Here is a 12,399-nt window from a genome sequence, read left to right as displayed (position 1 = left end):
TTCTAATGCCTGAATGGTGCCTCAGGTAAGTGGATTATCTATAAAAAGTACTGCTAATTTAGGAATTTATCACAAAATAAAATTCAATTCAGAGAAAATAATTTAAACTACATCATAGCTAAATAACCTTTGATACCTGATTTATATTTACATTTTCTCACTAGGTACAGGATTTGATGGGGATCAGTGCCTTGGAGTTCAACTGCTGGAGCTGGGGAAAAAGAAAAAACAAATTTTACATGGTGATCCTCTTCCTCTTACGAGGAAATCCTACCTTGTATGGCTTGGCTTTTCAGCTGAAGGCAAGATAAATTCATTTATATTAAAGTCATTTCTCAAGAAGAAAATTGCTTCATTATTTATTCCTAATTAATTTGCTTAAAGATAAATTGTCTATGTTTAAATTTATTTATTTTAATATATTGGCAGAACTGGAAACTGGAATTTCCAGGCGAGGTAGCCACTGTTTTATGTACAAGATCTCTTCTTCATCAGAATTCTGATTAGAAAACTTACAAAGAGGGAAATAAATTTTTCTGAAAGTTTATTAGCTAGCAAAAAGGAGATACAAATCAGTGTTCAAGTTTTGGCTTTTTTAGCAGATTCTACGTGAAAATCAGAATTTTCTACTGATTTCCACTACAGTAACCACTAACCACATGTGGCTATATATAGAGCACTTGAAAAGTGGCTAATTTGAGTTGAGATGTGCTATAACTATAAAATACTCTCCAAATTTTGAAGGCTTAGTATGAAATTTTAAAAATGTAAAAAATTTCAATAATTCTTTTATATTGATTACATGTTAAAATGATAATATTTTGGATATATTGGATTTAATAAAATATTAACTTCACTTTTTTCCCCCCTTTTGTCATGTGGCAGGAGGAAATTAAAAATTACATTTGTGGCCCACATGATATTTCTGTTGAACAGTGTGCTGTTGTAGACTCACTTAACAGTGGGTTATGACAGATGATTTGAAGGACACTGAGGAGTACCTTATTTTAAGGCACTTGTTAACCCTGTCTTCTGGCTTAAATATTTCTATTATTGGAGATTCATGCCCTTTAATTACATCATTGGAAACTCCAGTTTGTCTTTAAAAAAACCCAACCATTTCTGTATATGTTTTCTACTGGGATATTAATTAGTCGCTTATGCTTTAATAATGTGACCATTAATAACTTCCATTCATATAGCTTTATTTTTTACTCCCAGTTACCAATCAGATCTAGACCCTGAGGAAACTGCTGTTTGCAGAGTAAGAGGGGTGTGAAGTCACAGAGAAAAAAAGGATAATTAGGGAATTTGCCATGTACTTCCTGAAATGGGAGCAGAGTAGGTGGGAAACAGGGATGCTTACTTGTTTCCTAGGTAAGTCTAGGAGCAGAACAGTGGGGAATGGGGAACAGAACAGTGACAAGGCCAAGAGAGGGGGGAGGAAGAAGAGTACTAAAGACAGATTTCTCTACATCACCACCTTGCATTAGGTTCTCCTCATTTTTCCAAGTCTCTCCTGACCAAGGAAACTTCAGATTCAATTTTAACTTCTTTACTGAAATTGGCTTTGAAAAACTGCTGTATTCCAGCAGGTGGCATAGTTTTCTCTGAATTGATCAGGGTTTTTTTTCCTCTTTTTTTTGCATAAATTTTAGTCACATCACATGCAATTTTTTTTTCCTTTGATTCAGTTAGGTCTTTATGTGGTTAGTGAAATTTTATGGGAAATAATCTTGGATTATTTGCCTTTGGGTTTTGGGGAGGTTTTTTTTTGTTTGGTTGGGTTTTTTTTGTTTGTTTTTTGTTTTGCTTTTGAATTGAAAGTTGATTGATTGGTGTGTGTATTTGAAAAAGGATTTATTTAACAAGTACTTAGCTATGTTTCCAGGTGATTTGTTTTTCTGTTGGTATATAGGTACCCCATTTTATGTGGATTCAGAAGGCATTGTTCGAATGTTTAACAGAGGACTTGGTCATACATGGACTCCTGTATGTAACACAAGAGAACACTGCAAAGGAAAATCTGATCACTACTGGGTGGTTGGTATCCATGAAAATCCCCAGCAACTGAGGTGGGCTATTAGAAAATGCTTAGTTGACTCTTTTTAAAAAGTACTTTGAAATTCTTTATTATGCTTATCTTTAAAGGTATTTTAAAAATCTTTAACCTTAGCTCATTTACTTGCTTTCCGTATTCATTAAATTAGGAATTTGTTTACATTCACTTTGAAGTTTTCAACCAGTTGCTTGACTTGGAACCTATTGAGCAAAATAGAAACTAAGGGAATTCCCTGGAGGTCCAGTGGTTAGGACTCTGCGCTTCCACTGCAGGGGGCATGGTTTTAATCCCTGGTCAGAGAACTAAGATCCCGCAAGCCGAGCTGCATGGCCTAAAAAAAGGAAAAGAAAACAAGTTTATTAGTGTGACTAGCATTATTTCAGCCAGATAGGGAGGGGAGTTTTGGGTAAACATCACATTTCATCTTTTATTATAGCTTTATATTTTAAACTTTGATTTAGAATTGAATATATAATTTAGTTGCTTTTTGAGATTTTTAGCTTAATTATTGTTATAGGGGAGTGGGCTAGTAGAAATTTAGTAGTTGACTGCAAGTGTAGAATTCTCAGTACATATAGTCTCTATTCAGTATTGTGTTGAGTATTTACCTCTTTTTTGACACCAGATATCTTCTTGGTCTAAAAGACTGTCAGTGACATTGGACAGATACTTGGTGAACAAAGAAGTCTGTGCTTTCATGGAGCTTATAGTCTGATTGGGGAGACAGATAACAGAAACAACTAAATATTAATTACTACTTAGAATAAATACTACCCATTAATCTGAGCAGACCCATGATAAAGAATAACAGAAGAGCATTTTCTAGATAGTATGGTCATAGAAGACTCGTTTTTTTAAAAATAAATTTATGTATTTATTTATTTATTTTTGGCTGCATTGGGTCTTCGTTGCTGTGCACGAGCTTTCTCCAGTTATAGTAAGTGGGGGCTACACTTCGTTGTGGTGCACAGGCTCTAGGCTTGTGGGCTCAGTAGCTGTGGCACATGGCTCAGTAGTTGTGGCTTGCGGGCTCTAGAGCGCAGGCTCAGTAGTTATAGTGCACAGGCTTAGTTGCTCCGCAGCATGTGAGATCTTCCTGGACCAGGGCTCGAACCCGTGTTCCCTGAATTGGCAGGTGGATTCTTAACCACTGCGCCACCAGGGAAGTCCCAGTCATAGAAGACTCTTGATGGAGGTAGTATTTAGAATGAGACCTGGTGGCTAAGGGGGTCTGTTATGGAAGAATGGATTGAAAAGCAATCCATGAAGAGTAAACAGCATGTACAAAGGCTGTGAGTTCAGAAAGAACTTGGTGTGTTTGAGGAATTAAAAGGATGTAAACATGGCTGGAGTACAAAGAAGCAAGAGGTAGCAGGGAATATAAATCCAAGTTGGTATCAGTAAGTTAGACATAGGCTGCATTATAGGCCATGATAGAGAAGTTTGGATTTTCTTTGAAGTTTAACAAGAAGTCATTCAAGTGTTTTATCCAGGGGAATGATATAATCTGATTTATACTATAAAAAGAAAAATGTATGTGGTAAATGGATTGGCAAGGGTAGGACTGGAAGCAGGGAGACCAATTTTTCAACCAGGGATTTTTCCACTCTTCTGGGGATGTTTAGAAATGTGGGGTATTGTTTTTAGTTGTCACAAGGATTAGGACTTACTCTGTCATTCGGAATAGGCTGGAACTAGTGTGGGCAAGTGGAAATGAAGAGAAGCAGATTCAAGATAGAAACAGGATTTGCTGGTAGTTCGGGGGTTGGGAATGAGAGAAGAATCAATGACACCTACATTTCTAGTTAAAGCTACTAGATAAAGAGTTGTACCATTTATAGAAATAAGGAAGATAAAAATGAATACTCTCTGGGGTGTGTTAAGCCTGCACAATATCCAAAGGAAGATATCAAGAAGGTATTGGGGGCTTCCCTGGTGAAGCAGTGGTTAAGAATCTGCCTGCCAATGCAGGAGACATGGGTTTGGGCCCTGGTCTGGGAAGATCCCATGTGCCACAGAGCAACTAAGGCCGTGCGCCACAACTACTGAGCCTGCGCTCTAGAGCCCGCCAGCTACAACTATTGAGCCTGCATGCCACACCTACTGAAGCCCACGCACCTAGAGCCCGTGCTCCGCAACAAGAGAAGCCTCCGCAATGAGAAGCCCGCGCACCACAACAAAGAGTAGCCCCCGCTCACCACAACCAGAGAAAAGCCCGCTCGCAGCAACGAAGACCCAAAATGACCAAAAATAAATTAATTAAAAAAAAAAAAGAAAGAGAAAATGCTTAAGTTTAAAAAGAAAAAAAAGGAAGGTATTGGAATATATGATTCAAACTCAGAAATTTTGGCTGGTTATATACATTTGGGAATCATCAGATTATAGAAGGTATATAAAGTTATAGTAATAAATGAGAAGAAAGAGACAAAAGGTATCAGTCCAACCCCAAAGAAATTCCAGCATTTAGAGGTCAGTTATTGGAGTAGAAGCTTTTGAATGAGAAAAAGGAAGATTAGCTAAGCAATTAAGAGAAAAATCGCCTGAAGAGGGTCATGTCATAGAAACTATAAGTGGAGACTATTTCAAGAAGCAATAATCAGAAAGTGAAATTAAAATGGCTTTCAAATATATGAAAAGATGATTGATGTCACTTGAAGTAAGATTAAACACAAATCAGAACTAAAAAGAGATTTCTCTTTTTACCTGTTAAATTAGAAAAATCTGAAAATTTGATAACACTCTTAGCTGGTGAGGCTGTGGGGAAATAACCACGTTTATGTATTGCTGACAAGAGTGTAAGTTGGTCACAATCCCTGTGGAAGGCAATTTGTCAAGAACTATCAGAATTAGAAATGCATATGCCCTTTGACCCAGTGAATCTGTCTTTAGGATTTATCCTTCTGAAAAACTAGTACTTGCTATTTGAAGTATAATCCATGGAAAAGAACACATATAATAAATGTTGGCAAGGGTGTGGAGAAAAGGGAACCCACATATACTGTTGGTGGGAATGTAAATTGGTACAGCCACTGTGGAGAACAGTATGGAAGTTTCTTAAAAAGCTAAAAATAAACCCAGAAATGACCCAGAAATTCCACTGCTGGGTATATATCTGAAGAAAACCAAAAACACTTAAGTGGACAAGATTCGTGCATCCCCGTGTTCGTAGCAGCGTTATTTACACAGTTGTCAAGTTACGGAAGCAACCTAAGTGTCCATCAACTGCTGGATGGATAAAGAAGATGTGGTATATATACGTGATTTTTTTTTTTTTTGCGGTACGCGGGCCTCTCACTGTTGTGGCTTTTCCCGTTGCGGCGCCCAGGCTCCGGACGTGCAGGCTCAGCGGCCATGGCTCACGGGCCCAGCCACTCCGCGGCATGTGGGATCTTGCCGGACCAGGGCACGAACCCGTGTCCCCTGCATTGGCAGGTGGACTCTCAACCATTGCACCACCAGGGAAGCCCTATATGATTTTTTTAAAGATATTTTATCAGGTGTAATGAGAGGGAAGAAGATAGGTGCAAATGCAGATAGATTTAGTGGATGAAAGGTGACAGGAATTCTTGTCTGATGCCTTCTGTTTTGGTGGCAGATTTTGAAGCAAGATAGAGGGTATTTTTGAAGGCATTGGTTGGCAGTGTGGATGTTTGAGAAGACATAGTCTTCTTAAAGAATGTGAAATTGAGCTTAGTAGAAAATCATAGAGGAATTGCTCGTTATTATTTCTGTATGTCGTGTGTTTTCAAAGTCTCCAGATAGTCCATTATTGACATATTTAGTATCAGAAGGAATTTATTAAACTTTTTAAAAATTCTAATTAATTAAGTTTTGGCTGCATTGGGTCTCTGTTGCTGCACACGGGCTTTTCTCTAGTTGGGGCAAGCGGGGGCTACTCTTCGTTGCACTTCACAGGCTTCTCACTGTGGTGGCTTCTCTTGTTGCAGAACACAGGCTCTAGGCACTTGGGCTTCAGTAGTTGTGGCTCACGGGCTCTAGAGCACAGGCTCAGCAGTTGTGGTGCACGGGCTTAGTTGCTCTGCTGCATGTGGGATCTTCCAGGACCAGGGCTCAAACCCGTGTTCCCTGTAGTGGCAGGCAGATTCTTAACCACTGCACCACCGGGGAAGTCCCTAGTTAACTGTTTCTAACAGTTCTTAGAGTGTAGGTTGTTCTCAGGGATATTTTTACATGTCTGTTTCCAGGAATCAAGTTTTTAGTAACTTGAATGAAAGAATTCATATTTTATCTTAATCAGAGGTTTAGTTTTTAACCTAGAAGGATTTTTACTGTTCCATCTAATGTTTATTCAAGTAACATGATTCATTTTGTTTGTTAATATTATCTTAAGGAAGTACATGAAGTTATTCATTTGCAATGAATAATTTTGGTTTTTCATTTAATATTAAAACTATTTTATCAAGTTCAATTTTTATACCCCCTAATAATTTGTACAGCTGGCTTTTTTTTCTTACTTGCTTTATAGTTAAGATCTGTGAAGAGTTTTAACTCTCATTAAAAGACATGATAATTACAGCTGGTAACATTTAACTTAAATTCAACATGGGAGGGCTTCCCTGGTGGCTCAGTGGTTAAGAATCCGCCTGCCAGTGCAGGGGACATGGGTTCAAGCCATGGCCCGGGAAGATCCCACATGCCACGGAGCACCTAAGCCCATGTGCCACAGCTACTGAGCCTGTGCTCTGAAGCCCGTGAGCCACAACTACTGAAGCCTGCATGCCTAGAGCCCGTGCTCTGCAGCAGGAGAAGCCACCGCAATGGGAAGCCCGTGCACCACAACAAAGAGTAGCCCCTGCTCACCACAACTAGAGAAAGCCTGCGTGCAGTAACGAAGACCCAACGCAGCCAAAAATAAATAATTAATTAAAAAAATTTTCAACATGGGATAAAAAAAATAATGGACTCTAAATTACAGTTTTTAGACTTGGAAGGATTTTAGAAATTGTCTAGGCCAGTGGCTCCTGACATTTTTAAGCATAAGAGTCCTTTTATATGTCAAAGCATTTCATGAACTACAAATGGTAGCAGCTTGTACAGTGAGTATCAGTTGATAGAGAAAATCCATAATAGCAGGAAGTTTCTATAGACCTAAAGATTATATTTGAACCTAAATTTGTATTATAAGTTACATCATGTACATGCATGTGAAAATTCTAGTACATAAAGTGGAAACTCTTATTCATTCTGCAGACAGTTCATGGTGCCCTTGTGAATGCATGGTCATTTTGCAATAGCTCAGCAGCCCTACAGGGATAAAAAAATGAGAACCACCAGTTTCTTTTGGTCTAGTTCCTGTGCTCTGCCTTTACTCCTGGTCCTTTTCCCCAATTTTTACAGGTGAGAAAACTGAGGCCCAAAAAGATTAAGTAACTTGGGATCACACAGCCAGTTAGTAGCAAAAAAGTTCCTATATTTTCTCTGTTGAAATACAGGAACAGTGGAAGTTGAGTTGATAAATAGATTGAAAGAATAAACGTATCCCTTAAGGACTGGCTTATTCTAGGGGAATAATTGAATTACTGAGGGGAATCTCATACAGCTGACATTTGAAACACTGAGAAGATAATGCTGAAAAATATATGTACTTGTATATACCATGATAAATTGATCAGAATGTTTTTCGTTTTTTCCTGGCTTTATTCTGGAAGAATCAACTTGAATAAGAATGTTTTTCAAAGATTGGAAGTTACATTTCTCAGTATGGCCTACTGTGCTTCTCATACCAGCTTTCCTTACATTTAGTCACATGTAGAGGATGATTAATTTCCTTTCTATTGATAGAGAGGTCCGTGAAAGCCCAGGAAGAAAACCGTACAACCATCTTTAGTAGCCTGCTGCTGTGTTTAATGAGACTTAATTATCCTTGCTATCAAGAAATTCATTCTTGGGCTTCCCTGGTGGCACAGTGGTTGAGAGTCCACCTGCTGATGCAGGGGACACGGGTTCATGCCCCGGTCTGGGAAGATCCCACATGTCGCGGAGCGGCTAGGCCTGTGAGCCATGGCCGCTGAGCCTGTGCGTCCAGAGCCTGTGCTCCGCACCGGGAGAGGCCACAACAGTGAGAGGCCCGTGTACCGAAAAAAAAAAAAAAAAGAAATTCATTCTTATATTTATTTAAATCTCACGCTTCCGTTTGCTCTCAGTGTTTGTGGTAAAGATAGCAAACCACTTGCTTCTCTGGAAAGGCAGCATTTCATAATGGTCCAGCGCTGGAGCCTGCTGCAGTATCCTGGCTGAAATGCTCACTGTATAGCCCTGGCCATGACATTTAGACTCTCTGTGCCTCTGTTTCCTCATTTCTAAAACCAGGATGAAGCTGGTACCCATCTCACAGAACTACTGTGAAGATGAAGTGATGTAGGAGTACTTAGAACCGTGCCTGGCCCTTAGTGAGTGTTCATTGAATGTCAGTTGTTAATAACAACAGTAGTTTTCTTACCGTCACTACTTTAAGGCATTTAGCCTTGTATTTCATGGTTAATGATTATGTTTCTATAATCTTTACATTTAAAATACATTTTCTAACCCAGATTCAGCAGTATTTATGCTTTCTTTTTGGTGAGGAGATACATTTTGTTAAAAATAATTTTTTTTAATTCATTTGAATCAGTACAAAACACCTGCCTTTAATTACTGATGTGTAGCGTATCTGATTTCCTACCTCTGTTTGAAATGAACTTCAGTTTAGCAGAAATTGTCTTTATGGTTTCCTCTGAAGATTTTTTTAATTGTCACCACTGGTTAATACATAACTGAGAGTTTACTAATTTTCGTGCCACAATCTAATTTGCTTTCTACAAACATCAGTATTCCTTTTCTCTTTAGTTTAGTTTAGTTTTTTACCTTATTCTGCTTTATTTTTTGATATTAGAACATATTTACTTAACGATATTTTATGCAGGCACTTCATGTCAGGCATTCTCTTTGGTTTTTAAAAACTCTTAAGAGTTATTTAATGCACTTGAAAACAGACTTTTTTTTGCAAGTTATGTTCATTTAATAAGCATTTGCTAAAAGTACTGACTACATGTCCTGTGCTACATGAAGATAAATTGGGCCAGCAGCCTGGAAGAGTTGGGTGGTAAAATCATTATCTACTCCTGAGTCAGTGCTCTAAAAGAGTTAAATCCCCTCGAACACTGAAAAGAGTCCCATGCAACACAGACGACAAGCAAAACTCACTAACTCTTAGAAACTTATTCTGGACATTGGCCCCCGTTTTCTCCAGTTTGATATTTTTCAACTCTGTAATATAAGAGAACAAATTTTTTGGTTTGTTTGGAAAGGAATTGAAGTAATTTTGTCTCCTTAGTAAACTGTGGTTTATTTTTTCACATTTTATCCTCCAAATGGTTTAGCCACAGTTTCCAGGAAACTCATTCATTGTAGGCAAAACCCATCAAATTAGCAGTCAAATGAGTTTGTTTTTTTCCTCTTCTTCCATGAAAGAGCTATCTAACAGAGAAAAGGTCATTTTACTTCAGGTCTTTAAAGCTAAGAAAAGGATAAGAAGTGTGAATTGGTGCTCTGCTTTGATGTAAATGTGGCTTTAAAAAAGCTATTAGAAAAATCCTTATCAATTTTTCTTTATGATATTTGCTTACTATGACTAAATAAAGTATTAGAGTTGTAAAATGTTTTTAAACAGAGTCTAAGTCACTTTATAGAAAAAAGAATGTTAAGGCAATTAAGATTACTCCCAGTGTTCCTCCTAGTTTTGTTAATGTACATATATGCATACGTAATTGCACTCGTCCTTTCTGAATGCACATGTTCTGTCTTCCGTTTTGCATGACTAAAATGGTTTTGTGAATAGGTGCATAACAGAATTACTACAAGACGTTTTTCAAACGCTCAGTATTCACATTGCCACCTCATACTATGTGGTGAAAACCACTGATTTATGTGAAATCATAAAAGGGGAGGAGGTAGAAAGAAATGAGGATTTATGTTAAAAAATATTGGAACTCTAAAAACATGTTTGTTTTTATTATATTTTCACAAAAAGAAGGAAAGGGAGTATTTAAATCTTACAAGAAAGGGAGCCTATGTAATATTCCTGGGTAATGCCACTTATTTATTTTTTAACTATTCTAGTGGACATTTGATAATATTAGAAGATATTTATGAAAAAAATTTTAAACCTAAGGGCCTAATTTCTACCTGGTATTTTCCTTCAAGAAAGTCATAACTTAAAGCCCTGATTAAAAGGCTGTATTACCGGATGGCTGTTAGTAAGCATTGAACAAGGGTCTATGTTTTTTAAATGACTTCATGAAAATTAGAAAATTTGTCTGTAGTACTTAGAGTGTGCAGTTATGTTTTTCTTATAAATAATTTGGAGTAAATACATTAAAAGAGTATTCTGCATATATAAATCACTCTGATGAATGGATACTTTTTAATTCATAAATTGCATTAGTACTCATCCTGATGGGCATATATGAGTGCCTTACATATTCTAGTCAGAAAAGTCCTTGCCAACTGAACTATTACCACATATGGCAACCCTTCATTTAGCAGAGCAGATATACAGTATAACCTTTTTATAATGATAATAGATTTTCTGCTTCACTCTCACCAATATCTAATAATAAACACTTAATGGACATTTCACCCTCTTTTTCTCTTATATGACACTTTCTACCAACAGTACCAATATTTCCAAACTGAAGAATGAAAGTGAATATGCTTTATCAGCATTTTATCTTAGGGCAATCTGTTTTATAACATGGATCCCATTACAAGTGTTTATGGCACAATTTCTGTATTTTGGAAGTGGGCATTTTGCTAAGGAAAATCTGAAAAGAGCTGATTTCACTTTTAGTGATTGTTAATTTAATAAAGCTGATGTGAGGAGGGATTTTTGAAGTACGTGGAGGGATAATTTTGATACTTAATCAGGCCTAAAGTACTTTTTTAAAAGAGGAATCTTTTGTATATTATTAAGCCAGCTATTGGAATATTATTATTCGAAGTTACTAACTTTTGGAAAATTTATAATGTAGCAGTTTTTATGATATTTTGGAAAGTTTTTATGGTGAGACTGTTTCTTTCCTGACAGGTGTATTCCTTGCAAAGGTTCTCGATTTCCTCCCACCCTTCCACGCCCTGCTGTAGCTGTATTACCCTTTAAGCTTCCTTACTGTCAGACTGCCACAGAGAAAGGACAAATGGAGGTATGCACAAATCTTACCTTGACACTCTGAGTTTGATAATACCCTGCCTGTGACACAGGCATTTAGAATTATTCTGATGACCAGTGTTGAGTATTCATTACTTTATAATTAAAGAAATAGCAGTAGCTGTGAGGGAGGAGGGCTGCTTCCAGGGACTTTGTCTAAGAGGTAAATGGGTGTGACTGTCAGGGCCTCACTAGGGTAAGGCGCTCACTCTCGGGCTTGGACAAGTGCCTAAGAGGACAATGCCTTCATGAATTTTGTACCCTTAGGCACCTTACTCCTAGCCCTGCATCATCAAAAGTCATTCGATATCTTGCAGTTAGTTATTCTAAACAAGAAGCAAATCAGCTTATAAAAATCGAGTTTACTAAGTTCTCTGAGCATCAACTATGATAGCTAGGAAACTTTAAAATGCTATATACAGTTGACCCTTGAAGAACATGGGTTTGAACTGTGTGGGTCCATTTATACGTGGGTTTTTTTCAGTAGTAAATACTACAGTACAGCACCATGCAAGATTGGTTGAATCTGAGGATGCCGAACCTCAGATATGGAGGAACCGCATATATATGGAGGGCTGACTATAAGTTATATGCAGATTTTCAACTACACAGAGGGTAGGCACCTCTACCTGCTACATTGTTCAAGGGTCACTGTATTTCCCTGTTTTTTTTTTTTTAAGGATAGAAGATAAAGTCAAGCCATAATATCACATTAGAATTGTAAAATAAGCTGTAGAAAGGAATATTTCAGAAAATATTTTATTCAGAAACTGGTATCATATGATAAATGTTTAACACTTGCGTGGTATTCGACTGATAGTTGGCTCTAAGCAGTTTTTCCACTTTTGCAGGAACAGTACTGGCGTTCAGTTATGTTTCACAACCACCTTGACTATTTAGCTAAAAATGGTTATGAATATGAAGAGAGCACTAAAAATCAAGCAATAAAAGAACAACAGGAACTTTTAATGAAAATGCTTGCGGTGAGTAAAATAAGTATAGTGGGGAAGAAAAGTTAATTTTTTTTCTCTAGGTTGAATTTCTTAATGGTATGTGAATTAGCACCAGGTTCCACAACCTAGAATTCCTAAGTTGTATCTGGTGGTGTTTTTCTCCCTTAAAAGTTCTGTTT

At 37.4% G+C, this 12,399-nt stretch overlaps 1 protein-coding gene across 1 annotated transcript in view; it reads left to right on the top strand.

The window, feature by feature from the left end:
- Positions 1-12,399, top strand: part of WDHD1 (WD repeat and HMG-box DNA binding protein 1) — a 56,820-nt gene that overhangs the window by 31,920 nt on the left and 12,501 nt on the right. Inside the window, exons 15-18 of the mRNA XM_024734739.1 lie at positions 165-302; positions 1,919-2,075; positions 11,148-11,262; positions 12,119-12,250. Coding sequence (XP_024590507.1) covers positions 165-302; positions 1,919-2,075; positions 11,148-11,262; positions 12,119-12,250 — 542 coding nt within the window. The remainder of the gene's footprint in view (positions 1-164; positions 303-1,918; positions 2,076-11,147; positions 11,263-12,118; positions 12,251-12,399) is intronic.

The sequence above is a fragment of the Neophocaena asiaeorientalis genome, unplaced genomic scaffold, assembly GCF_003031525.2.
Source record: "Neophocaena asiaeorientalis asiaeorientalis breed wild unplaced genomic scaffold, Neophocaena_asiaeorientalis_V1.1 scaffold547, whole genome shotgun sequence".
Taxonomy (NCBI): domain Eukaryota; kingdom Metazoa; phylum Chordata; class Mammalia; order Artiodactyla; family Phocoenidae; genus Neophocaena; species Neophocaena asiaeorientalis.
The sequence above is the reverse complement of the archived record's forward strand: the minus strand, read 5'-3'. Positions and strand labels throughout refer to the sequence as shown.